Here is a 24,239-nt window from a genome sequence, read left to right as displayed (position 1 = left end):
TGCCCACTCAGTCTGTATACGACGATGAACGGCAACTCGGATCAGGGTGCGGGCAATGGAACAAGTGGTAATGCAGGCGACGAGCGGGGTCCGCGCGATGTACTGTAAGCGGGGGCGGAAAACGCGGGCAACGTTGCCCGACACTTTTGTTTTGTACGAGGTGGGAAACATATACTGCCTGCATTTTCAAAGCGCGAGTCTTGTTCTTCCACGCTGAAGTGGGGGAGGTACGCATGCGGCGCAAATGCGCGCACTAGAGATGGCGCACTGCTATGGTGGGTCCTTCCCACATTTGCCATACGGACTCCTTATGCGAAACCGCCGTCCCTTTGTTCGCTCTTGACCTCACGTACAAGCGCTGCAGTCATTGCCAGGACATTCTCTAATACGACAACATCATTTCGCTGCCTCTTGATAGAGTCCCTCGATCAAGTCCTTCAAGCCCTTCAAGTCTTTCTCAAACGCCGCAAATTCCGTTCCGCCAAAGTACCCGAGCTGTAGGAATTCCGCTCAGCGCGCGTTCAAACATCGCCAAGAGTCGCCTCACCTCCTGGCCCTGTGCAAACAGTGTCTCCCAATCCAGTCGCATCACTCGGTCAAACGTCGTCTTGATGCCACGCAAGAAGGAGCGAGCCGCCTCAAGCAATGCGGCACGGCTCATGTTCGCCGTTAGAGTGACACTTGGACCTTCGACCTTCCATGCCGCAGTCAGTACATCATGTCACCTCTCGCGAATGATGAACCTCACTTCATCCGTGTAGCTGGGACCAGCTGCCCCTTCCTCATCCACGGCGGCAGCCTCTGTCATTTTCATCAGTGGCTGTCGCTGGCAGGGCAAAGGCGGTGCGGAGGTGCGACCGCGCGGAGGCGTGCCACGCACCTTCCAACTCCTTCTGTTTGGCCTTCCACACTACCCAGTCGGCGTTTCTCTTCATCTGCTGCCCTGCATATTGCTCCTGCATCGCTTTGAACGCATCGCGTCTCTCGCACCCATTCAGACAGTGTTTGCGGACGGACGCAACATTTGTCGACCTGCAACTCATCGTCACCGACAGTCCCCCGTGCCAATGCGTCAACCACTCACACAAAGTCACATGTCTTGAGCGGGCAGTGCATGCGGCCGTCCGGCGCGTACATCAGCAGCTCGAGCTCCGCCCATGGGTTGTGACACTCTTTGCTGTAGACCGTCTGTCGGTTGTATGCTCCTCGTCAATCCCAACAGAGGCTCTCACATATGCCTCGAGAGTCTACCAAAAGACGTCCACTCCTTCTTCTGCTTCGTCTCGTTGGAGACGTATCGTTGACATTGGAGACATTTATGGTGCTCCTGTAACGGGTCCACAGCGTCAGTTTTGCTATACCACACATGATCCTCGACTCGTACCTCGAAGAACGCTTTGTTCTGCTTATACTCTACCACTGGGTCCACTAGTGACTTCAGAAACTCCTTCCGCACGGCATGGATGTCAACTGCCTCGCCGCTACCTAGTGTGTTTGCCGCAGCGTCGGAGGCGTTGATCGGCTCTTCGCCGGCTGGCTGTTCAGTCTCTGGCTCAAAGTGAAACAGACCACCAGGAATGGTGTCCGATGGGCCAGTCTCTCTCTCCTTACCCTTGCCCTTGGGCTCTACCGTTGTCTTCGCCGGGCCAGGACCCCGATTAGAGCCTGCTCCCGACACGATCAACCTCAAGTGCAACGACAATTCTTTCGAGGCCTTTTCATTCTCGGCGGTGTCTTCCTCCTCATTCTCCCAGGCGTCTGGGAAGCGTAGCAGACTCCGATCAATCGGAACGGCAAGTCCCCCTCCACGACGTACATGTCAATCATCCGTGTAAAGCGAATGTAGACAGGTCAACATACCTTCCTGCTGCGCCTTCAACGCCTCTTTCACCCGAGCCATGGGCTCATTCAATTGTGCTTGGGCGGTTTGGCGTGCCTTCAACGTGTCCCATTTCACGCTGAGAGCTGCCTTTCGTGACACTTCCACCTTGGCGCGTCGTGCCCTTCTGAGATGCGCGCCACGGATCTTCTGCAAGCCCACCAGGCAACTCAGCATCACCTCTTCGGCCTGCATTTCCGGTGTGAATCAGTAGCACCAGTGATGTGAGTCCCTATCAGACGCACCGCTGCAAAAGCCTCCTCCGTGACTGTAGGAAGACGGTCAAAGTCGCGGCGTAGCATTTTAATGCGTTGTCGTTCAGCTTGCACCCACGGCTTGTGTTTCTTCGCGCCGGCCGGCAAGAGCTCGTATATGCCATCCCAGGCGATGTCAAGGTCTCTCTGATGCCCAACAACTTCTGGGTGGGCCTAGTGTTTGCCGTTCTCTGTTAGACCATGTCACAAAGCAAACCTGAGAATCGTACCAGTGTCTCTGCTTGCTCTGCTGCCGTCAGCTCTGGATCGTCCGGGTCTTCTGCTTCGGCAGCAGCACCGGGCGCCTCGCCCTCTTCAGACACACCAGCCTCTCCGGATACACTGCTCTCAGGCTCTGCCCCGGTGCTGCCCTTGTCCTTGCGCCCGTCTCTCCCCATGCGCCTAACAAGACACTTGACTGCCACAGAGGAAAACACTTGCTGCCGAGCGGCCACCTGTGCGCCCACATTTTTAATCATACAGACGCAATTAACTGATAGATGTTCGCACCTCGGCCATTGCGGAACCTGGGCCTTTCATCTCGCCCAAGCGCTGCGCAACCAGAGGTATATTCAACGATCCACGGGAATAGTGCTTCCGGAAGATTTGCTGTGTCTCCGGTTTGTGACCCAGGAGCTCAGCTGCAGCATCTGCAGCGAGAAGCCTCCCAAACTGATGTTGGTTGCATGTCAGTCACCATGATGCCCGGCATGCAAATGCTACTCACCCAGTCCGCAGCGGCCCGACGGAACACATACATCCCACCCCCGTCCAATCCAGCAGAACGGCAACGTTGTGTGATTGCCTCTGAGAGAGCACGTGCGCTCTGCGGTTTCTTCTCACCCTCCCGTTCCCGCCCACCGGGAGCGTTGGCCAAAAATCTATTGGCCTTGAAGTTCAGCCCACACCCTTGAACCCGTCGCGCGCAGAGCACTCACAGTGGTTCGCTCAGACACTCCGGTTTTATCCGGATCTTGGCCTCTTCTCCGTCTAGGACCGAGTCAATGCTCTGTACAAGACCAACAGGCTCAGTATCAGTGGGTTACGCAGGCCAATCCGTGGACGTACATCATGATCTGCCAGCGCCTCACGCAACACCAGCGCCCCCACTAACCAGAAGCCGGTCTCAAATGGTAGGTTGAACCACTCTCCCACGGGAGTCAGCATCAGCCACTGCTCTTTGCCATCAGCCGGGCCATTTGAACCCTGCAGCACAAAGCCGTCCGAGTGAACAAACATAGAATGAGGGACAGTGTATGCACGCAGACGACACTTGTACCTTGAAGTTTTTGAGATGCAACTTGACCGCAATGCCTCCCTCGTGACGCTCCAAAACGATGTCTGCCAACGTCGGGTACTAGAGAAGAAATGAACGACAATCAGTCCGCATGGGATTTTGGGATTTGCACATAGCGAGGCATGTGAACTCACGAGTCCGCGCTTCTCATAATCTGGATGTGCAAATGCGAGACTGGATGGTCGAGTTCCAGTCGTGAACGCAATGGTCAACTGCGTGTTGAGCTGAAAGCGCGCAAACGACGAGGCTTCATTGCCATCCCCCATTCCTGCCTCCAGCAAGAGAAGCAATTCCTCGCGTCCAAAGTACTTTCGCTCATCGTTGTGGCGATTGAGCGAGTTGTCAATGATGACTGCAATGGAGACCGGCATGACGTCAATCAGCGCGTATATGCGCATAGTAGGAAGGGTTTTACACTCACGGGTATCAACTACGGTCTCAAGTGCAACGTAGAGCCCTCCTGCAACGAGGAGCTGTGAACCGCATTTGCGAGCTTGGGCATCGATAGTGTACTTTGCAATACAATGCACCAGGTGGTTGTGCCAGTTCCGGAGTGTCATCGCTTTGACGAACTTGGCGCCACCTTTGCCGTCCGTGCAGTTCAACTGCGTACACACTGGCGTGAGTGCGACTGCATGCAAATGGAAAGAGTACACACCCGGAAAATGAGATATTCTCTTGCATATTTTGCCACTATGTCCACGTTCCAAAGGTCTACCTGCGGGATTTCGCGCTGGGCAAGGATCGGGATGATCAAGCTCCAGGTTTCCAATATACGCTCACGGGAACCCGCCGTCGAAGGAGATTCATATGGCAATGCGTTCTCGATGATTTGATCAATGCGTCCAATTTCTTCGCGCAGTTCGTCCGGGTGCTGCTTGAGGTACTGTATGCGGTCACGAATCGCGAGACTCCCTCGCCCGTTGGTTATGCGATCGGAGATCTTGGGAACGGGGGCTAAAGGATTGCGTACAACCGGTCCGTCATATGCCTGGCCTCCCACTGCTGGCTGTGCCGACGGCCCCGAGAACTTGTCCTGGTGCTTCCGTCCCATGACATTATTGGCCGCTGGTTCTGCAGCAACTGCGGCTCGCTCAATCTGAGCTATTGATGAGCCTTCCATTAAGCGAGGGCTCGGGTCGTGAGCAAGTAGCACCGGAGATGATGAGAGACAGAGATAAGCCACAAAGAGCGGTCCTCTGGCCGTCGTGGACTCAATGGCAAGCACTCACTGTCTGGCCACATTACGTCATCTGCATGGTGACATCATCTGGAACATGAGGGGATGCTACCTCGTCATTGTCACGGCTGTGGCCCAGCATATACGTAAAAGCTCAGAGGCTATTACATTCTCATGTCACAAACAGTTACAATTACAACACACAGCAGCAATACTACGAAACGGCGGCAGAAGGATCCATGGACAGTAGCAGAGGGATCAACAGACAGCGGCAGAGGTTTTAACAGATACCGAGGGTGATGAGCCATAGGAGAGAGACAGAGAGAGGCAGCAGCAAGACAGACGAGACCGAGTAGCCAGCTTGAGAGCGAGCTAGTTGATTATCCCCAGATGAGGCTGCTGTCCGTCATCACGGCATCTTCAGTGAGGAGTTCAGCGCCTTGCAGACCTTCGTCCTGAGCCGTGGGCAACACTTGAGGGGGGTCGTCTGCATACAAGCCAGCCGTTTCGTTAGGCGATTTTCCCATCGTGTTGCTGATGTGACTAGTGTCACTGAAGCTGACGCTACCAGGGGCTGAGGGGCGGAGAAGGGTTTCAGCATTCAGGTCAGCATGAAGCGCAGGAGGTTGGATCACTGTCTGTGGGCAACAAGACTTGTTCTTGAGGCATACTAGTGTCCGTATATGCGCCTCCGACTTCACCGCCCACAGCGACTACAAGGGGATAGGGATCAGCCAAACAGCACAAGAACAGTATGAGGAACTGGTGTGACGCGCAGAACCTTCTTGCCCCGGAGGCGCTGTGTATGCGTTGCCCACCGATGAACCAGAGCCAATGGTCTGCGGGGTAGTCGGCACCTCCATTGCCGCAGACTCCGGTACTAGAGCTTGCAGTTCGCGGACGATCGGGAAAACTTGGGTCAAGCCGGCGAAGAGAGCGGCAATCTCTGTCTTGCCTATCGCACTCCTGTCGCATGGGAACTCTTGTGAGGCACTAATCAACCCTGTCGAATACAAACACCACTTACGCTGTCGCCTTTTCTGCCGCTGCTGATGTCTTCTTTTTCTTGTTCTCACGTCCACTACTACGACCCTCGGTATCTATGTTGCTTGGAACCTTGCGCTTGGAGGAGCTAGTGCCTGCCATGAAAGCACAGATGCCGTGTAGCTGGCTGAGAAGCGTCCGGTAAACGTGGAACTGGAAGGATGCAAGTAACGGACGCAGATTGGTCGCGGTTTCGCACTACGCTACTAGCGCCTAAGCACCGCGCGTCTTCCCACGCCCTTTCAAACACGACGCGACCATCTTCATGTCGTATAGTAATACAGGGACGAGGTGACGATGCGAATGAGTCTTATCCGATTACTAAGCATGTCTAGCATCAGAATCCACTGTGATAACCGCTACACTACAAAGCCATGCAAGACAAATCCCAATTGTATACACAGCCTGTGAAGTATCAGTATGTACTCATCTCAGTCTTCGAGAGCCTCGCGGTCATGCTTTGAAGTGGTCTGACGCACGGCTCAAGTACCAGCAGATGACATGCCGTGAGGTGCAAATTATATCCGCGGAACCCTGTAACGACGGACACAACTAAGTACCACAACAGCCGAAGGCACTCTTTACCCGTCAAGTTGTCAGCCACTCTGGCAACCGCTGCAGACCCCAACCCTCCAACCATGTCTCAAACAAGCCAGCAATCTTCTGGTGCCCCTCGACATCCGGGTGGATATTTCTATGCATTTCATATGTGAGCGGCTTCAGCCCAACGTCGTAGACTCTGGCACGTACGCGGGATAAACATCGGAATAGTCCACCCAGCCGGTCGTATTAACCAGGAAGATCTGCTGGTCACCGAGTGCGTGGCGAGCGGCGACGACGTCTGTGTACGCGTTGGGGTAGTAGTACGTGTTCGGGCCGTCTGGTTGTGGCCAACCCCAGGGCGTGAAGACGAAAATTGGTTCGATCGGGTACATAGTGCGGATGCGCTCCACAAAAGCGAGGTATGTCTGCGTGAAGTTCGCTTCAGGGACGTCCCACGACGCATCATTTGCACTGCGGGGCTCAGTGAGCGACGGGCTAGGCATGGTCAACTAGGTTACTAGAAAACCCTACCCGATATGGATCACGAAGTGAGTCGGCGGCGGCTGGTCGCGCAGGAAGTCCCATGGCGTCGTATAATTATGCTGAGGCGTATTATAATAGCCAGTGTCCTCCGTCCGGAAGTACTGGAAGGAGACGCCATGCACATTCCCATACGATTCCATGTCGGTCAGCGTGGCACCAGGCTGGGCATTAATACGGTGCTCGGCTTTGAACGTTTCTGCTGTCATGAAGTTCCACGCTTGGTCGACACCCATGGGGAGAAACTGCCCGGCCGAGAGCGAGTCCCCGATGAACTGGAAGACAAGCGGCTGAGGGACATATGGAAGCAGGGTCGCGTCCTGGCAAGTATACGATCGTCAACGGCCCGAGCCAGCTAGCAGTGGGTGTTCTGTGCACTTACTGTGTTCAGCTCAATGCGCTCGAGGTTTACACGGTTATCCTGCCATTCCTCCACGTTGAATCGGACCACTGAAGACGACGGGTTCGCACCGTTGACGTTGATTTCGTTCACGCCCTCGGAGACGTTGACGGTAACGAAAGGCTGGTAATCAACCGAGACACCGAGAGAGGCTAGAGGCGATGTCGTATTGGGACCCAGAGCGAGTGTGAGCGACTTCAGATTCGCGACATGCAACTTGAACCCAGACGAAGCCCTGTGAGCAGAACTCATCAATCACAACTGACGAATGGAAGTGAGAGAGGCATACCACCAAGTCGCTGGTGCAGCATCCCATCGCCCATGATAATAGATGAACGGACTTGTGTACGGAATTGACTGTGTCTCCGCAGAGGCGACTGGCGATGCCTTCGCGCCTATGGCACCTGCTAACGTCAGTGCGGCAGCGAGTAGACTTGGAAACATGCTGGGCACACCGCAGCACCAGTACGGGCATGGCGTATTTATGTGTCTGACCCGTACCCCGGCGAAAACGTAGTGAGAGAAACATGGGAGACGTTAGTGTTCGCCGAGAATACACCGTCCCGTAGTACGTCCGGTTCGAGGTCTGCTGACAACGATCACCCATACAGCGATCCTCGTCCGCGTGGCACGAGGTCGCACGTCGAAGATCACATTGCAGTAAGCAGGCTTATGCTTAAAATACGTGCGTCGCCTAGCATCGTTGTACCTTGTCCCGATTTAGTAGTTTGGCAGAGATGAAGCTAAGCCGGACGCACCAGATGCGCCAACTTGGTCTCGCCAAGTCCTATCCTACATGAACAGGGACCAGAACACGCTGGCATCCCGAGGAAGTACTTGACTGGCTCGCATTGGTAGTGAGGTTGCTGATACGTGACCTGGGCAAGACGGTAAGTTGCCTTCGTATGACGGTCGGCAAAACATATGTCGTGGCGAAGCATCGCATCAGCCAACTGCTGCAATGTGACGCGCATGTCATGGCGAGATTCAGCACCAGATCGGCTACAATCACTCTGTACATAAGGAATCTATCTATAACATTATGGGACGACGGTGTCGATGTGGCGCGCGTAACTCGCGTGGCAAGCCACGAGAAACGCACATGGAGAGCACATGGCGTCCACGTTCGCCGCGTGGGCTCAGCCACCTACCGGCCGGGCGGGTCTCTGTTCCCCGGCGCCTGTGACCCCCGCCCGAGCTATCCCCGAGGCGGGATCACCGCGCGAAATGTAGGACAACTCAGTACCGGGAAAACAGGCATCAGGACCGGGAAATGAGACCTGTGAGTACTGAGGTGTTCCCGAGGCGAGGGAAAACAGTAATGGGAGAATGTGACATAAATACCAGGAAAATGGGCAATTTCAGTACCGGGAAAACAGGAAGACAAGAAATATTGCTGAATGTGTGCCACAGGCCGGGAAGCATTGAATTAAATGCGATCACAAGACTGAACGTATTGGGAGCACCGGGAAATCAGTACCGGGCAATAAGATATCTGAGTAGTGCCAGGAAAATGATGCAAGAATACTCTGAGAAATAGGGGATACAATTGCCCTGATATTCTAAAAGTCAAGCATATCACTGACAGTGTACCACAGGCCGGGAAGCATGAAGATTAACACACAGCATTGAATAGAACTATGCTGCCAGCCTGTGGCAAAGCCATGGGCTGGCAATGCCCAAGAATATAACCTTCATAGTAACACAAAGGACAGAATGAAAGAACTGCCGCCAGACCTGAGGCGAAGCCCAGGTCTGGCATTGCCTAAGCATGGAATCTTAAAAGTAACATGAAGCACAGAATGAAGAAATCACCCGCCACAGGCTGGCAATGCCCAAGCATATAACCTTCAAAGTAACACAAAGCACAGAATGAAAGAACTGCCGCCAGACCTGAGGCGAAGGCCAGGTCTGGCATTGCCTAAGCATGGAATCTTAAAAGTAACATGAAGCACAGAATGAAGAAATCACCCACCACGGGCTGGCAATGCCCAAGCATATAACCTTCAAAGTAACACAAAGCACAGAATGAAAGAACCGCCGCCAGACCTGAGGCGAAGCCCAGGTCTGGCATTGCATAAGCATGAAATCTTAGAAGTTACATGAAGCACTGAATGAAGAAATTGCCCCGTAAACCCGTGGCGAAGCCACGGGTTTGCGATGCTCGTCTATAACATTATGGGACGACGGTGTCGATGTGGCGCGCGTAACTCGCGTGGCAAGCCACGAGAAACCCACATGGAGAGCACATGGCGTCCACGTTCGCCGCGTGGGCTCAGCCACCTACCGGTCGGGCGCTCTCTCCTCCCCGGCGCCTGCGACCCCCGCCCGAGCTGTCCGCGGGATTTCCGCGCGCAATGCAGGACAACTCAGTACCGGGAAATAGAACCTGTGAGTACTGAAGGTAGTGGGAAAACAGGACACATCAGTACCGGGCAATAGGGAATATCAGTACCGGGAAATAATAGGATGAAACCGTAGTGATATTCAAAACATCAGATCATACTCAAGAAGACAATTGCTGGATGTGTACCACAGGCCGGGAAACATTCAATTAAAATGAAATTACAAGACTGAACATATTGTGAGCACCGGGAAATCAGTACCGGGCAATAGGATACCAGGACAATAGGGAATGTCACACCAGCACCGGGAAATAGTAAGAAATGTCAGATTATATTCGAGAAGACAAAGATATCACTGAACCACAGGCCGGGAAGCATGAAGACTAACACACAGCATTGAATGAACTAATGCTGCCAGCCCGTGGCGAAGCCATGGGCTGGCAATGCCCAAGCATATAACCTTCAAAGTAACACAAAGCACAGAATGAAAGAACTGCCGCCAGACCTGAGGCGAAGCCCAGGTCTGGCATTGCATAAGCATGAAATCTTAAAAGTTACATGAAGCACAGAATGAAGAAATTGCCCCGTAAACCCGTGGCGAAGCCACGGGTTTGCGATGCTCGTAGGTGTGAATAGCGAACGATGTTTCATTTAACCTTTGTCGCTCATGAGTATCATGCGTACGAGCGGTCTCCACAAAGCAAGTGCCCATACATACCTTGGTTCGGGACGACGTAAAATTAATACTAACCAGTGCACAGAGGCTGGGCCAACCGATTGTTCCATCCGCCGATGTCTTGGTTGTAGTCGTTCATATAGCCGTGGTACTTGTTTTCCGTGTGCAGGGTCAGCATTTCCTCTACGATCCGCGTCGAAAGGCACGATCCTCGAGCGCATTCGCTAGGCACACGATGGCTGCCATTTCAAGTCATCCCTCGAGCCCGAGCGACTTGAAGTGCCAACAAAGAACAGCCTCATGGTCCTCCTGGTACCACCCGCCTAGCGCTTTCGCAGCACCCACCAGCTCACCCTCACCCTCGAAGAGCGCGAGGTGTGAGCAGCGGGTAGCGCGACAGTGCACGGGTCCGCACCGTGATTTCGTCCGGAGCATGTTCTCACGCACGCTCAGGTGCACGAGCGGCACCGGCGTGAGTAACATCGCGGCATCCAGTAGGACGTTTAGCAAGGACTCCGCGCAACCGTAGGACGCCTAGGGCGCTCGAAGAGACACCTCCCAGTCCGGCGGTGAGCGCAGCACGAAGTATGCCTTATCGTCACGGTCTACAGCATGCGTCCCCCGCCAGCCACGGATGGCAAACACGATAGCGGCCTCGATGTCGACGGACTGGAGGGTCGCTAGGAGCGCGCTGAAGCTGGACGAGTTATGAGGGATAATTTGGATGGCAGTGCGGGCCAGCGACTTAGAATCCCCATAACCTCCTCCTCGGGGAAGTCATTGAGGTCGACCCAGCTCCACAGCTCGACGTGCGCACTGCAAGGGAATTTGATCTGACGGAGCACACGACGTAAATGAATGCCCAAAACCTAAAAGTGAAGCGCTTGCAGGCGTTGCGGCGCGGTTCACCGTATGAAGACGAGAGATGGAAGGCATTCCTGATCATTCCTGGGCCCAGCGAAGTCCGTGGAGAGGTACTCCGGATCACCGAGATTGTCCAGGGAGTTGAGGAAGCTGCCGTCGATACAACGCCCCAGATGTATGACAGAACAATCAAGCTTAGTGACCATTGCTCTGTCCTCTGAGTCAACCTGATGAAAGCTCACCGCTATCGCAGTTCCACCTTAGTATGTGTGTAGTCTGCCCGGGCCTCGATCACTTCGGACTGAAAGCCATTTGACTTCTCGTCAGTGTAGATGTCCTTCAGAGATGACTCTCGCCGAGTCGCACAGAGCTAAATAGCAGAGTAGCAAGTCTCGACTCTCGGAATGGAGTGCGGAGAACGATGAACTGGATTGCGGGGACTCGGCTGGGGAAGCTGCGAGCCCGCCGTGGGGAATGTAGAGATAAGGAGTGCGGGAGTTATAGCGACATTTGCGCGCCGCGGAATGAGTGGGATGGCTGCAGCACAGCGCGGCCAGGTCGCCGACGCGCAAGACAGCGAGGACGATGGTTCAGTCGATGAGCACGGCGATCGACGGATGCTCGACTCGGGTCCGAAAGAGGCAAGGTCGGGCCGTGACGTCAAATCCCCAGGTTCCCCAACGCATTGCACGGCGTCTAAGCCTATTGGCCGAGCTGCCGCGCGCGGACAATTTCGCGCAGACGAGCACTTTCGCCCACCACCGCCCCTTGCCACCGCCCACCATGGCAGACACCCCAGGTACGCTGCTCGTCGTCCCCACCCGTCGACCCGCTCACGCATATATCCACAGAAATCTCCATTATTCCGCTGCTCTCGCGCGCACTGCACCACATCCGCTCAACTCCGCCAAGAGTCATTTCTTCGCCGGCAACTCGTGCGTAGTCATGTTTTGTTCAGGGGCTCGGACGACTCACGATGTGCATGCTGAGCAGAACCTCGGAGAGCAGCGGTCGCACTCATTATTCGCGTAGTCCCGCCGCCGTCATACAACCTGCCCCCTGAACCCACCCCGGGCCTCACCGAATTCTTCCAGCTCGACTGGGTCAATGCGCCAGGGGCACGACCTGAGATTCTCTTCCTACGCAGAGACAAGCCGGATGTGACAGCGGACGCAGGTCGCATGAGCGGAAGTGGCCCGCGTACACGCGAGGCCCATGTCGCCTTCCCAGGCGGTAAGGCTGAAGAGGCTGACGAAGGTGGCATGTACACAGGTATGAGTGCCCACTCAGATGTCTCATTGCATGAATCTCATATGTTCTAGCAATGCGCCAAACATGGGAGGAAATTGGACTCGACCTCGCCGAAAGCGCATATACTCCAGTCGGGCAGCTCGACGACCGCGAAGTTACCACCTCCCTCGGCAAGCGTCTCCTCATGGTTCTCTCTCCCTTCGTCTTCCTCCAACTTGCACCACATACAACTCCGGTTGATCCGGCCCCAGGCACTGCACTGCACTGGGTGCCCCTTGCCGAGCTCCTCCCCCTTCCATCCTCCATGCAAGGCAAGGGTGCGCCACGCCGCCCTCGCTGGTCGCACGTAACAGTCGACGCATCATCGCGTCTTGCACCTCGGCATTCGACCGTGCTCCGCCTCCTGATGCGCGTCCTCGTGGGCAGCATGCAGTTCCCCGCTATCCTGATCTCACCCTCCGCGTCTGCCGCGGTCCCGCTCGCGCATGCGGCAGCTGGCGATGCAAAGTCGCAGCTCCTCGCCATTGATGAGAAGCGTGCGACGCTTGAGTACGGCGCGGACGGCGAGGAGGAGCTTAAGCTCTGGGGTCTCTCGCTCGGCATGACGCTCGATCTCCTTCTGAACATGACAGTGCCGAAAGTGTCGCCTCTCGTGGAGAAGGCTACGAGGATTGGCAAGGGGAAATCGAGGATGAGTGTGAGCAATGAGAAGGGCGAGGAAACGATGGTAAGCCCGCAGTCACTGCTGCCCCCGGATGCAGAGACGCTGGAGATGCTCCGGATGCCGGTGGTTGCGCCTAGCTTGACGAGCATCTTCCCGCGATTCTCTTATCCCGACGTTAATTTCTGGATATGGTACGTGTTCTATGGAGGTGGTTGCTGTGTGGTACTGACCATCGGTTTATAGGGTGTTTGGCAAACGGTATCGTGCAGTTATGCGCGGCTGGGAAGCGAGCGTACGTGCGGGTGGCACGAACGATCGGCGGTACGTCTCTCCATCCATGTCGAAGCGAAGGCATCAACTTACCCGTACACATCAGGATAAACTGGACAGGCTCTGCACTTACCACGTTCTACGCCGCAGTGCGAAAAGCCCTCCTCGTCGTGCTGGTGCTCCGCGCGATCGGCGTCCTCATCGGCCTGTTCGTCGGTGCCTGGATCCTCTTCTGGTAAACACCCTACCTCTTCGCCGACCTTCACTTAAACATATCTACCTCTACGATATCCGCTTTACGACTTCTTACGACTCATGACCTACTGTTGTTTCCGTATCGATCATCCCTCGGACTGTTTGTTCCAGTTCACTCGCTATCTCTTATGGGTTCAATGGGATGGACCGCCTTTGTCAAGTTAGGATATACACGTTTCATCTTGTGCGTGAGTAATTAGCGCCTCTCCGTAGAAGTGGGCGTAGATGTGTTAGGATCCTGGATTAGTCTAGGTAGCATGCACTGACGTACACATAGGTATCTGGCAATGAGATTGACTTGACACTATGTTCTCGCGAAGAACACCCCAAATATTCATCCTACATTCGACACACCGGGTACATGCTGCATGCCGCCTTCGATTCAGCCACCTATTGAACCGTTAGTTTGTTTGTTCCCTTTAGCGTCACTGAGGGCAAAGCACGATGTAGAACTGCCCTCCTCCTCTTTACCTTGTCATCCTTCGTTCGCAGTGCATGTCCATCAGCCGGAGCCTCGGGAGTAATGTGTAGTAGGGTATGAAGCAAAAGAAGTGAGAAACCATGACTGACTGTCACCGTAAACCCATCCGTCTACCGCCTGCTCAGCTAAGTTCCTGCTGGTCATTCTCTTGTCCACGTCCGATTTTTCTTCGTCAAAGTATTCTTCTCCTTCCTCTCCCCAAGCCTGCGACAAGTCGCCGTACACGGTGGCTGTGAAGAGGCCGGTGTCATGGATGTAGCGGACGAGAGCCTTCGTTGCTACTGGTGCGTTGAGCAGGCTCCGTATCGACTTCGCGGCGCTGAACTGGACACATGGACCTGAGGAAAATCAACCGTTCCGTGCCCCGTCTCTACCTCTAGTTGGCCTAGATGATTACGAACGTTCAGACTTAACCAGTAAGGCCCAGTTGCGAGATCAGTACACTGGATGTCAGCGAAATATTCGACGTACGCACACTGCCATCAAACAGTTGACGTACACTGTTACCAGAGTAAATCAAGTAAGTATGTGGCGCTGTAATTAGTGCTCGATTCGTCTCACGCACAGGCAGCTTCGGGTACGGAGACTATCTCGCTGTAGTCACTGCCACGTCGCCCGTCTATCGGTAACTATGGTACAAGTCAAAGTCAGATACAACAGGAATCGACGTGTCCGTATCACTCACTAATATGATACAGAGTAATGAAAGCAGGCTGCGAAACGAGCTCATATCCCTCAGCGTCGGTGGACCTGGAGTTCATCCTGAGGGTCTCGTACTCACCATAGTAGTATACCGCGGTTAATGGTGTAAACGATAAGTTTCTCCAAAATGGCGTTGGTGCTGTTCGCTTGATACGTGAGACTCCCGGAGACAACAGCTTAGGATGTAACACTTGCCGTCGAAATGCGCTCCTACGCTGATGCAGAATATAACACAGCACGCAAGTTATGTATGAGTCCATGGCGAAGGCAGACGCCAGCGTCCAGTAGGCTGGTACCTGTTCCCAGTCTAATAAGCATTCTGATGATGTCTTTAGAAGCAACGCATACTAGCACACGTTTGGCCGCTCCGTCAATACTTTTATGAGGGAAGCTGAGACGACTTGATGAGCGGCAGGCTATGTCGAAATGGTCACGTCAAATACGGACATGCGATATATTATAGCTGTCAGTCAAAATTGCGGTATACGTCAGCGGGCTTGGGAAGTGACGAAAGTTCAAGCTTACCGATTGATGATCCTTTCGGTCCAGTAGGGGGATGTTACGCGGGCCTTTCCAAAGCGATGTTTGTGTTACCTACCTACACAGATCAAGAACAACATTCCCTATACTCGGGCGTCCGAGTCAGGACGTGATGATTTACTGAAACCGAAGATAACTCACGCAAACGACCGCATGAAGCAATTTGTGACGTCTAGCATATAGGACTTGGGGAATATCATGACACTTGTCACCTATATGAAGGATGCATCCTCACGCTGCCATATCTTGAGAAGGAGATACCTAAATGAAGGTCAGCCCAGCAGGCGAGGTATAGCAAAGATCCTCGTGCCATTGTACGGAGAGTTCCACAATGCGCTGGGATTAGTAGCTCTGCGATGAGAACCGTTGCCAGTCAATCTGGATCATTTAAAGAACCCACGGATAACAGCTGTTGAGCCTGCATGTTATGTCAGAAGGTCGTTACATAGGCGAATCGCGAGGGGTATGGCGAGCTTACGCCGGTCAAACTGCATTGTTGTGCATGTAAACGGACAAGTTTAGCACCCGCAATATTAGAAATCTCCTTACGGATCAAGGTCTAAGTCGCCGAATATGTTGCCGTGCCGTGCGACAAGGTAAAACCAAACTTGCTATATGGCAAATGACTGTCAACACATAGCATGCAATATAGGTGACACAAAGCTCACTGACATGTATCTCTGTTACCATACCTGCAGAATGTACGGCCCTGAGAATGTGGAGACGTTAGAGCTTTGCCAGTAAGATGACATACCGATGGACGAACCACATAGCGAACACCTAGCACAAGCTGTGAGCCTTAGGCTGCAGCATGGCAGATGGACTGCTCATTTATACTTACCCAGAGCTTCAGGGTGCGGGCGTCGCTTCGGTAGTTCCAGCAGTAGTACAGGAGCTGGGCACATAGCGTTCCGTAGAATCTGGCAGGAGGGACGTTAGGTTCAGAGACCAAGAGGCAGTAAGCAGTCGTACGCGACACTGAGGACGACACCTATGAAGAGGCAGCCCATGGAAGCATTGAGTTCGAGGGTCAAGTCAGCCATCTCGGTAGCGACCCTGAAGGTTGAAAGTCCAAGGGAAAAGGACCGTTGGCTCTCTTTCAAGACGAGGGGCATACTTATTATCCCGGTATTCCATCTCTTCTTTGGGCGCTGTTGAGTGTCTGACTGCATGATACTTCCCTGAGAGATGATCTATACATCCATTCAGCACTATGAGCATGCGTTGCCCGAGGTCGTCGATGAACATTCTGAAGACCGACAACGAGATACACTAGTACACCGCTGTTGAGAGCCATTGTCATTCAAGCTGAGCATCGTACCCAACTATGATTCCACGCACCTTCAGATCGTGTCCTACTCTCTGGTCGGTTGACATGCTCGACTCCATTGGGCAGTACAGGCATCCCCTCCGCGGCTCGCCAACAATCGAGCATCCTCACGCGCATGTTTCGCTGACTAGAACTATCATTGTGATCCGAGAAAAGCATTGTCGCACCGCTGCCATACTGTGGCAAGAGCCGGAAGCTCTACCTGCCGAGACTGTTAGCTAGTGGTTCATCGCTGTAGAAGTCACACTCGGCGCAGTTGAGACACGGAGAATGTGGGCTGACCATCATGATTTGATGCATAACCTACTTCTAGATGATAAGTATCATGAACTCGGAGAATACACCCACAGTGCGGTCACAGCGCGGTTCTAACTCACCGAGTTAGCACTGTACCACGGAGCTGAGCGCCGACCTCCAGTAGTCCCAGAATATTCATGTCGTACTACACCTATCAAAAATGAAATGAATGTCAAGGGTGACGACCACCACATCATGAGGGACATGGGGATCTCCATCCGCGCGCCCAGAACGTACAGTATCAAGAAACACCGGACGATTTGCAGAATGAATACAAGGAATGCACTAATGTATACCCTGGCCATTGAGATAGTCTGTACGTCAATAGTGATTCATTCGTAGAGGGAATCATGCATCTCACGGAGTCACAAAGGCAGTGTTGCAGTGTGTGTTGATGTTAAATACTGCGAAGTTCGATGACAGCGGAAGACACAGCTTGGACCCCGGAAGAAGGGCTAATCTCGCTGTCCCACACATGTTTTGTCGGCGGAGGTCCCACAGCTAAGTCTGCGAACATGATTGTCAAATCTCTGCGGCGTGATTTCGGAGCAGTGATTGAATTTCGTTTCAACACGCCGAAGGGTGTCGCCACGAGGTAGATCTTGTGAGCCATGCTGAAATGGATACGTAGACGACGAACCTCTTCAATTGGCCAACATAGAAAGGCGAGCGCCAGTCATTGGAGGTAGACGGAGCAATCCATTGAATAGTCTGCCTTCAACCACTGAAACACAATCCGATGCATTATCCAAGACAAGGGTCATCCAAGCACGGGCCTGATAGCTCTAGCAAGTCGCACTTCAGCTATACATATCATGGCGCGCCACCCGCGCCGAATTGTTGGGCCCTGTCATATAACGGTCAGGCAAATGCTACTATGGCTCTGACGATACGACGCACATATCTCTCATCGTCGGATCCGCCATGAGCTCTGCCATGGAGGGCATACCACCACCTTGCTGTACTCGGTTCATCTAGAACAGACATGTAAACGAGGATGGACGAGCGCAGTGAGAGGCCGACTAACCATGTTGGCCAAGGCAGGATTTTGCATCACTCTGTCCAGGCCGCCATTCCCCATCATCTGCTGGGCCATCTGCATCATCATTGGATTGTTCATGAGGTTGGCAAGATCAGGCATTCCGCCACCGCCTCCACCACCCAAGTTTCGCAGCATGTCAGCCATTCCACCCAAACCGGCACCTGCAGCGTCGGCGTTACCGCCTGATGCCTCGGGTTCGGACAGCGAGGAAGACAAGTCGTCCTCGGGTGCAATACGAGCCTCTGCATTCTTGAGACCGGACTTGAGTGAAGCGTTGGATGGGTCAAGCTCCACACCACGACGGAAGGCAGCCGCGGCCTCGTTGTAGTCGCCGAGACAGTACTGTGCGTGTCTATCGAAGTATATTGACAAAGGGGCACGTCAATGCTCAGTACAATTGACGGACTTACCCAAGTCGATGATAGGCCTTCACGAAGTTGGGGTCGACCTCGATTGCCTTTTGCGCATCAAGGGTCGCCTCACTGTGCTGTTCCTTGCTCGAATACGCTGCGGCGCGATTCGAGTAGTACACGGCATTTGTCGGGTCAAGCGCGATAGCCTTCGTATAAGCGTCAATGGCTTCGCTGTATTGCTTAGCAGACATTTTTGCATTGCCTTCGGCCTTCAGCTTCTCTGCATTCGCCTTGTCCTCTGCAGTCGGAGCAGCTGGTGCGGCTGGCGTAGGGGGCGCAGCTGCCGCTGAGCCGGCACCAACCTTCTCCCTCGTCTTCAAGACGACATCGAATACATTCTGGAGTGTCGCAGGCTGTATTGACAGCTTCTCGCGCTGTGCTGAATCGGAGGGATCGACTGCGAAGGCCTCGCCGATGCATTGGACTGGGCGCGTAATATTCGTTCAGGATGTGGAGTCGGACAAGGCGGTAAGGAGACGCACTTGCAACCTCGAGACTCTCCTGATCGTCTTGCTTGACGGTGCCGTCCTCAATAGACTGGTTGAGGAAGTCGATGATAGAGAGAACGAGTCGCTGTTTATTGGACATGGCCGTACAGAGGTGAGTGTTGGAGGACAGGCGCCCGCATCAACACGCCCAAACAGCCTTCCGGCGCTTGCGTTCACCAACTTCGACTTGAGCAAACCCGTCGTGGACGAACACTCTCCATATCCTCCCCTCCTCGCCGCTCGTCGTCAAGATGTTCTTCTGTTCCATCTCTGGCGAGCCACCGCAAGACCCTGTTGTCTCGCAAAAGTCTGGCCATGTCTACGAGCGGAGGCTGATCCTCAAATACATCACGGAGAACGGCACAGACCCTATTACTGGAGACAAGTTGGAGGAATCTGACCTTATCACCGTCAAAGCTAGTGCGTTGGAAACTGGATCTAACTGAGACTGTATTGCTGACATGCTCTCCAGACCCGAAGACTGCTGCTCCGCGTCCACCATCTGCCACTTCCATCCCGGCTCTCCTCCACACCCTCCAAAATGAGTGGGACGCTCTCATGCTCGAGACCTTCACGCTCAAACAGCAGTACAACTCCCTTCGTCAGGAGCTGAGCTATGCTCTGTATGCTCAGGACGCCGCGACGCGCGTAGTTGCGCGTATGATTCGCGAGCGTGATGCGGCAAGAGAGTACGTGTATACGCGACGTTGTGCCAATATTGAGCTGACGTATTCTCCACAGAGCCCTTGCAAGTGTGTCGGCGACAATGGGCGTCGCACCGGCAGGAAATGGAGGAGACGTGGAGATGGCAGAGGCAGAGGGTGAAGCAGGGGGTCTCCCTGAAGAGGTCTCAAAGAAAATCGAGGAGACGCACCAGACACTGTCCGCCCAGCGCAAGAAGCGCAAGCCTCCTACTGGCTATGTCACTCCGGCCGAAGTCAAGACCTTTACCGCGAAACACGCCGTTCCTTCCCTGCACTCGCCCTCGCCCGCTGGTATCACTGCCTTGGCCGTGTCGACGGCCAACCCGTCGCAGTTCCTCACGGGCGGCAACGACAAGATTGTGCAGCTCTACGATCGCAGCACTGACAAGGTCCTCGCATCCCTCCCCGGCCACCAGAAGAAAGTTACGCACGTTGCGTTCCGCGAAGCTGTCAGCGAGAGCGAGCCGACGCTGCTCCTCTCTGCCAGCACTGACAAGACCGCGAGGGCTTGGGCGCTCGACTCAGTGTCTGGCGAGTACAAGACTAGGGCGGTCATTCGCACGCACAAGGGCGATGTAACAGGCCTCGCAGTGCACCCTACGAACACTCTCGTGGCGCTGGCGTCTACCGACCGCACTTATTCTCTGCATGACTTGACGAGCGGCTCGCTCGTGTATCGCTCGGCCCCCGCAGAAGAGTCGTTCACAGCTCTGAGCGTGCATCCAGACGGCACACTCCTTGCCGTGGGCACCCCTGCCTCCACGATCCAGGTCTACGATATCCGCTCGGGTGCTGTTGCCGCGTCTTTATCGCCTCCCGAGAGCACGCCATTCACCGTCAAGACTCTCAGTTTCTCCGAGAACGGTTACCATATGCTTGCGCCAGACTCGCTCTCTTCTGTCGCGATCTGGGACTTGCGTAAGCCCAAGATCTCCCACTCCATCGCGCTCGGCGAGGGCTTCAAGGTCAACAAGGTGACCTACGACATAAGCGCCCAGCTTCTGGGTGTTGCTGGGAGCGAGGGCGCACGCATCTTTGCGCACAAGTCCTGGGAGGAGCTCGCTCGCTTCGAGGAGGGCGGCGAGGTTGCAGACTTCGTGTTCGGCGCCGAGGGCAAGGAGCTCTGGGGCGCGACTGGCAGGGAGGTCAGGATATGGGGTCTGCCCGCATAAATTGTGTTGCAGTTCATGCTCTGTACCTATCTGTACCTGTTCTATTCTTGCTCAAAACGAAGAGCTCCTGCTCGCTCGTGCGTATGTCGTATTGTTGTCTGCTCTTAGCCTATCGACGTCAACCACTGTTTCTCCGTCGGCCGGCATCGAACGCGGAACGCTCCTCTCTTCGGTTGTCCGAGAGGAACAAACTCAGTCGCAATGAACTCAGTCGCCGTATCAGCTTGCCCGGATGACTGTCTTCATCAAGCTACTGAATACGCAAGTGCCCAGCGCACAGCACGCAAGGTAGTACATGTCATAAGGTGCTGACGCATAATCATTCCAGTCGTCAACACATGCAACGGGTAACATGATCGTAACTACTGATACAACCGGTAGTACGTGAACGAAGGCGGAAAGGGGTCGCAGAAAGAGGAACCCTAGCGGTTCGTTTTACAGCGAGATCTCGAAAAATGAGCGGGCCAGATGTTGCCTCAGGCCTGAGAAGAGAAAAGGAGACGTCAACGTGGTATGATGTAGATGCGGATGAGTCGTGGATGGATCGTTCAGAGATAATGATATACCGAATAATGCTACAGACGGAAGGTGAGGAAACGAGAGAGAGGAAGTGTTCGTGTTCATGACCAGGTGTCGGGCCCAAAGGTGCCGTTCGGCGGGAACTTGAAAGGCATGCCCATCGAGTCGAAGGTATTCATCCAGACGGTGTTCCCCCACCAGTTGAGGGTGATACCGCCCTTCGGCATCTCGAGGGCGAAGAAAATGATGATAAGGCTGACTGCGACTCCCGAGTCGAGCGCAGCGGAGAGGATGTAGTTGTAGCGCATCCACCAGCGGAAGTGGAAGCGGCGCATGAACCACTGGAAGAACGCGCCGACCATGACCCAGGCGGAGTAGTTGATGCCCGACGCAGGCGGCATCTGGCCGAGGCCCGCGAAGAAGATCGGCATGTTGACGTACCTCCAGAGGGAGTGCGGGTAGCGGCGGGCGAGGATGTAGAAGGGGATGGGCGAGAGCGCGCCGACGAGGAAGAACCAGAGGAGGGGGCTGTAGAGCTGGCCGGGTGAGAAGAGGCGCTGCGGGCCGATGCCTCCCCAGATGATCGACGCGGTCGCGAACACGCTGACATCCTGGCAGGTGAAGTAGTCCTTCTGGTCCGGCTGGCAGAAGTCCGGGATGTTGGCGAATTGCCAGATCTGGATGCCGACGCAGACGAAGCAGAGGATGATCGTGGCGAGGGTCTGGGCGACGAACGTGATACGCGGCGGGACCTTCATGTAGTGCGCGATCTTCATGTCGCTCGCGAGCGTGAGTGCCTGCGAGACGGTGATGAAGCCATACGACTTGAAGAGCATCATCGCGACGGGCTTGCCCGGGAGCATGTAGCCGACAAGGACCTCCATGATGACGTTGATGGAGATCATCTGGTTAGTGATAGCACGAATCATGCCCACAGGGATGATGAGCAGGGCGGCGATGACGATGGACACTACGAGGCACCATATGGGGAGCTGGGTCGGGAACGTTTCGATGCCGATGACGCCTAGCACGAAGGAGATGATACCAATTGCCGCGTACCAGTACCAGGGGACTTCAGGGTACGCTAGCATCAGGCGAGCATGCACGTCGCGCTCGTCCTTGAGCGCACGACTGAACTGGCGGACGATGTCATGCCTGTACCACACTGCAAGATGACCCGTCAGTCGACGTGGACGTGGGATCTTAGAAGACGACATACCGAACGTGTGCACGATCACCGAGGTGATGGCCGCGAACTGCACGCCGTACGAGATGGCAAATGTCGCCGGGATAAACATCGGCGAGTATGCCTTGTACTTCTCCTCGTCGAAGAGCCCGTTCGTGATGATGGCGGAGACGTTGTAAGCGGCTCCAGTGCGGTCGTACGAGCCGGAGGACGATATCGGCATGTACTGCGAGAAAAAGCCGTTGGTGACTGGGGAGACCATAGTTAGGACACATGCTAAGACTTCATGCGACAGATAGACGTACAGAAGACAGCCGGCGTGACGATCCAGAAGAAGAGGACGAACGCCACCGCGATATTCGCCTCAGCCCACCACTGTACAAGACGATCAGGAACGATCCAATGGAGAGGACGAGGACCAACGTACGGGAGTGACCAAAGGACTGCCAATCCAAGAGACCATCGACCAATCGAAGGTCAGGAAGCCCATTCCGAGACCCGTCGAGTATCCGAAGAGAGCATTGACCGTCGGGTTCTCGGGCGCGATCCAGCAGACCCAGTTGAACACGCTGAGCGCGGTGAACAGGTAGCCCGGGAGGAAGTACCACAAGGTGCCCGCGACAAGGACGTAGAGGAAGAAGCGCTCACGGCTGATGTGGCGCTTCTCCCTCCTGCCCCAGTTCTTGTGGAGGGTGTTGAGCAGCGCGCACGACACGAGCGCACCGGGCCAGATCATGCTCGAGGGCCAGACGAGGAAGCGGCGCGCGACGCCCGCAAAGGAGTAGCCGAGGCACTGCGTCGAGAGCGCGAGGAGGATCTGGTATCCGAAGCTGATGCTCTGGTTGTAAAAGGCCTTCTGCGTCGCGAAGACAGTCGTGACGTAGACGTCGCTGTAGACTGCACTGGCCATGATGGTGATGACGGTGTGCTCCTTGATGTTGAACGGCCCCGGGTTGAGGGACCAGACATAGCCGAAGGTGTTGAAGCGCGTCGTGGGGAGCAGCCATGCAAGACCTTTCCCCAGCGGAAGAGCGACGAGTTGGACGACGAGGGAACTAATGGCAACTGAGGGGTCTGTGGCGGTGGCGAGTCAGCATCATGCCTACGATGACACTTATCTACTTACATCGTTCGTCAAAGAAATGGTTGATCCCAGCCATGAGAATCGTAAGAATGATTCCCAGGAACCACCTATCATTGCTGTTAGCTGACATTTCGGACCTGTATGAGGGCGCTTACATTCGGAAAGTATTTACAGGCATCGTGGGGTCATCGATATTTGACACTGCGGCGCGCACCTCGGCGTACGGCGACTCGCTGTGATGCGTGAATAGGATGCAACGGATGTATCACGGAAATGACATACTCGTTGAAGTCCTCGATATCTGCCTCCTGCAGACGTGCCCGCGACGATACTCCCGTCTTGTAAGTCGAGCCGACTTGCGACTCGGAGTCTAGCTCAGTGCTGTGGATCGAGTGCCCGCTCGACATCGTCCTGGTCCCCTTGTGCTCCATCGGGAAGGACGTAACACTGGCGGTGGGCGACACCTGGTTCATATCCCAGTTGGGGTCGTTCAAGTGTTGCATGACATAGTCGACATCCTCGGGAACGTCAGGGATGGGGTTGCGGTGACGCAGCAACTGAGGCAGGGGAATGGGGAAGGTGTCCTTGGACTCCATCTCGTCAACTGAATGCCGCTGAAGGAAGTGAGGAGGAAAGGGCTGCGGGCGGGGAGGGGGCCTGAGGAATTGACCCATGGCTGCTTTGCCTTTTCATGGTTCGCGCAGATAGCCAAGAAGACGGGCTCGCGTGGAGGTCTAATTGTTACGCTCCTAATGAAGCCAGAGTGAGTCTCCGGGATCCCCTGGTTGGTTAGCGCAAGCGCTGCAGAACAATAAGAGT

The 24,239-nt window shown here is 54.7% G+C and overlaps 9 protein-coding genes across 9 annotated transcripts; 2 read left to right on the top strand and 7 right to left on the bottom strand.

Annotated features, from left to right (window-relative positions):
• Positions 1 to 285: 285 nt before the first annotated feature.
• On the bottom strand, positions 286 to 4,484 carry C8Q71DRAFT_866952 (uncharacterized protein; the record flags this gene model as incomplete). Its single annotated transcript, XM_047928287.1, has 18 exons — positions 286 to 495; positions 548 to 694; positions 749 to 801; positions 881 to 1,032; positions 1,085 to 1,177; positions 1,233 to 1,327; positions 1,385 to 1,803; positions 1,861 to 2,068; positions 2,125 to 2,307; positions 2,364 to 2,588; positions 2,644 to 2,805; positions 2,861 to 3,014; positions 3,072 to 3,142; positions 3,202 to 3,339; positions 3,413 to 3,490; positions 3,565 to 3,782; positions 3,852 to 4,035; positions 4,089 to 4,484. 18 exons carry the CDS (start codon positions 4,482 to 4,484, stop codon positions 397 to 399), a joined length of 3,075 nt encoding a protein of 1,024 aa, XP_047778749.1. The 3' UTR covers positions 286 to 396.
• Positions 4,485 to 4,990: 506 nt separating this feature from the next.
• Positions 4,991 to 6,115, bottom strand: C8Q71DRAFT_866946 (uncharacterized protein; the record flags this gene model as incomplete). The annotated part of the gene is made up of 3 exons (XM_047928286.1): positions 5,638 to 6,115; positions 5,429 to 5,576; positions 4,991 to 5,323 (listed from the first exon to the last, which is right to left on the bottom strand). Exons 1-3 carry the CDS (start codon positions 5,754 to 5,756, stop codon positions 4,991 to 4,993), a joined length of 600 nt encoding a protein of 199 aa, XP_047778748.1. The 5' UTR covers positions 5,757 to 6,115.
• Positions 6,039 to 7,706, bottom strand: C8Q71DRAFT_46034 (SGNH hydrolase-type esterase domain-containing protein). The gene is made up of 5 exons (XM_047918679.1): positions 7,427 to 7,706; positions 7,120 to 7,372; positions 6,729 to 7,057; positions 6,405 to 6,668; positions 6,039 to 6,348 (listed from the first exon to the last, which is right to left on the bottom strand). The coding sequence occupies exons 1-5, from the start codon at positions 7,579 to 7,581 to the stop codon at positions 6,243 to 6,245; spliced, it is 1,107 nt and encodes a 368-aa protein (XP_047778747.1). The 5' UTR covers positions 7,582 to 7,706; the 3' UTR covers positions 6,039 to 6,242.
• A 4,099-nt stretch (positions 7,707 to 11,805) lies between these two features.
• Positions 11,806 to 13,446, top strand: C8Q71DRAFT_857742 (uncharacterized protein; the record flags this gene model as incomplete). Its single annotated transcript, XM_047927436.1, has 6 exons — positions 11,806 to 11,821; positions 11,874 to 11,957; positions 12,016 to 12,294; positions 12,345 to 13,128; positions 13,181 to 13,258; positions 13,314 to 13,446. The coding sequence occupies 6 exons, from the start codon at positions 11,806 to 11,808 to the stop codon at positions 13,444 to 13,446; spliced, it is 1,374 nt and encodes a 457-aa protein (XP_047778746.1).
• Positions 13,447 to 13,977: 531 nt separating this feature from the next.
• C8Q71DRAFT_907421 (uncharacterized protein) lies at positions 13,978 to 16,376 on the bottom strand. The gene is made up of 20 exons (XM_047928952.1): positions 16,158 to 16,376; positions 16,027 to 16,105; positions 15,952 to 15,965; positions 15,858 to 15,894; positions 15,735 to 15,796; positions 15,664 to 15,673; positions 15,586 to 15,603; positions 15,496 to 15,521; positions 15,421 to 15,446; positions 15,327 to 15,370; positions 15,244 to 15,268; positions 15,171 to 15,182; positions 15,093 to 15,108; positions 14,994 to 15,036; positions 14,841 to 14,941; positions 14,725 to 14,784; positions 14,629 to 14,668; positions 14,509 to 14,572; positions 14,419 to 14,443; positions 13,978 to 14,351 (listed from the first exon to the last, which is right to left on the bottom strand). The coding sequence occupies exons 1-20, from the start codon at positions 16,355 to 16,357 to the stop codon at positions 14,222 to 14,224; spliced, it is 1,032 nt and encodes a 343-aa protein (XP_047778745.1). The 5' UTR covers positions 16,358 to 16,376; the 3' UTR covers positions 13,978 to 14,221.
• Positions 16,377 to 16,777: 401 nt separating this feature from the next.
• Positions 16,778 to 17,567, bottom strand: C8Q71DRAFT_45772 (uncharacterized protein). Its single transcript, XM_047918661.1, has 4 exons — positions 17,453 to 17,567; positions 17,174 to 17,342; positions 16,893 to 17,109; positions 16,778 to 16,821 (listed from the first exon to the last, which is right to left on the bottom strand). Exons 2-4 carry the CDS (start codon positions 17,287 to 17,289, stop codon positions 16,819 to 16,821), a joined length of 336 nt encoding a protein of 111 aa, XP_047778744.1. The 5' UTR covers positions 17,290 to 17,342; positions 17,453 to 17,567; the 3' UTR covers positions 16,778 to 16,818.
• Positions 17,173 to 18,942, bottom strand: C8Q71DRAFT_758249 (TPR-like protein). The gene is made up of 6 exons (XM_047923728.1): positions 18,750 to 18,942; positions 18,265 to 18,691; positions 17,840 to 18,206; positions 17,713 to 17,786; positions 17,453 to 17,659; positions 17,173 to 17,342 (listed from the first exon to the last, which is right to left on the bottom strand). The coding sequence occupies exons 1-5, from the start codon at positions 18,853 to 18,855 to the stop codon at positions 17,626 to 17,628; spliced, it is 1,008 nt and encodes a 335-aa protein (XP_047778743.1). The 5' UTR covers positions 18,856 to 18,942; the 3' UTR covers positions 17,173 to 17,342; positions 17,453 to 17,625.
• On the top strand, positions 18,943 to 20,825 carry C8Q71DRAFT_822436 (WD40 repeat-like protein). Its single transcript, XM_047926217.1, has 3 exons — positions 18,943 to 19,175; positions 19,228 to 19,444; positions 19,497 to 20,825. The coding sequence occupies exons 1-3, from the start codon at positions 19,007 to 19,009 to the stop codon at positions 20,629 to 20,631; spliced, it is 1,521 nt and encodes a 506-aa protein (XP_047778742.1). The 5' UTR covers positions 18,943 to 19,006; the 3' UTR covers positions 20,632 to 20,825.
• Positions 20,826 to 21,251: 426 nt separating this feature from the next.
• C8Q71DRAFT_708025 (OPT oligopeptide transporter) lies at positions 21,252 to 24,016 on the bottom strand (the record flags this gene model as incomplete). Its single annotated transcript, XM_047920592.1, has 7 exons — positions 21,252 to 22,315; positions 22,370 to 22,585; positions 22,642 to 22,711; positions 22,764 to 23,410; positions 23,463 to 23,527; positions 23,576 to 23,653; positions 23,703 to 24,016. The coding sequence occupies 7 exons, from the start codon at positions 24,014 to 24,016 to the stop codon at positions 21,252 to 21,254; spliced, it is 2,454 nt and encodes an 817-aa protein (XP_047778741.1).
• Between the last annotated feature and the right edge of the window lie 223 nt (positions 24,017 to 24,239).

The sequence above is a fragment of the Rhodofomes roseus genome (genome assembly GCF_022264815.1).
Source record: "Rhodofomes roseus strain CIRM-BRFM 1785 chromosome Unknown C8Q71scaffold_10, whole genome shotgun sequence".
In the NCBI taxonomy this organism is placed as follows: domain Eukaryota; kingdom Fungi; phylum Basidiomycota; class Agaricomycetes; order Polyporales; family Fomitopsidaceae; genus Rhodofomes; species Rhodofomes roseus.
Note: the sequence above shows the minus strand (reverse complement) of the source record. Positions and strands in the feature narration are given on the sequence as shown.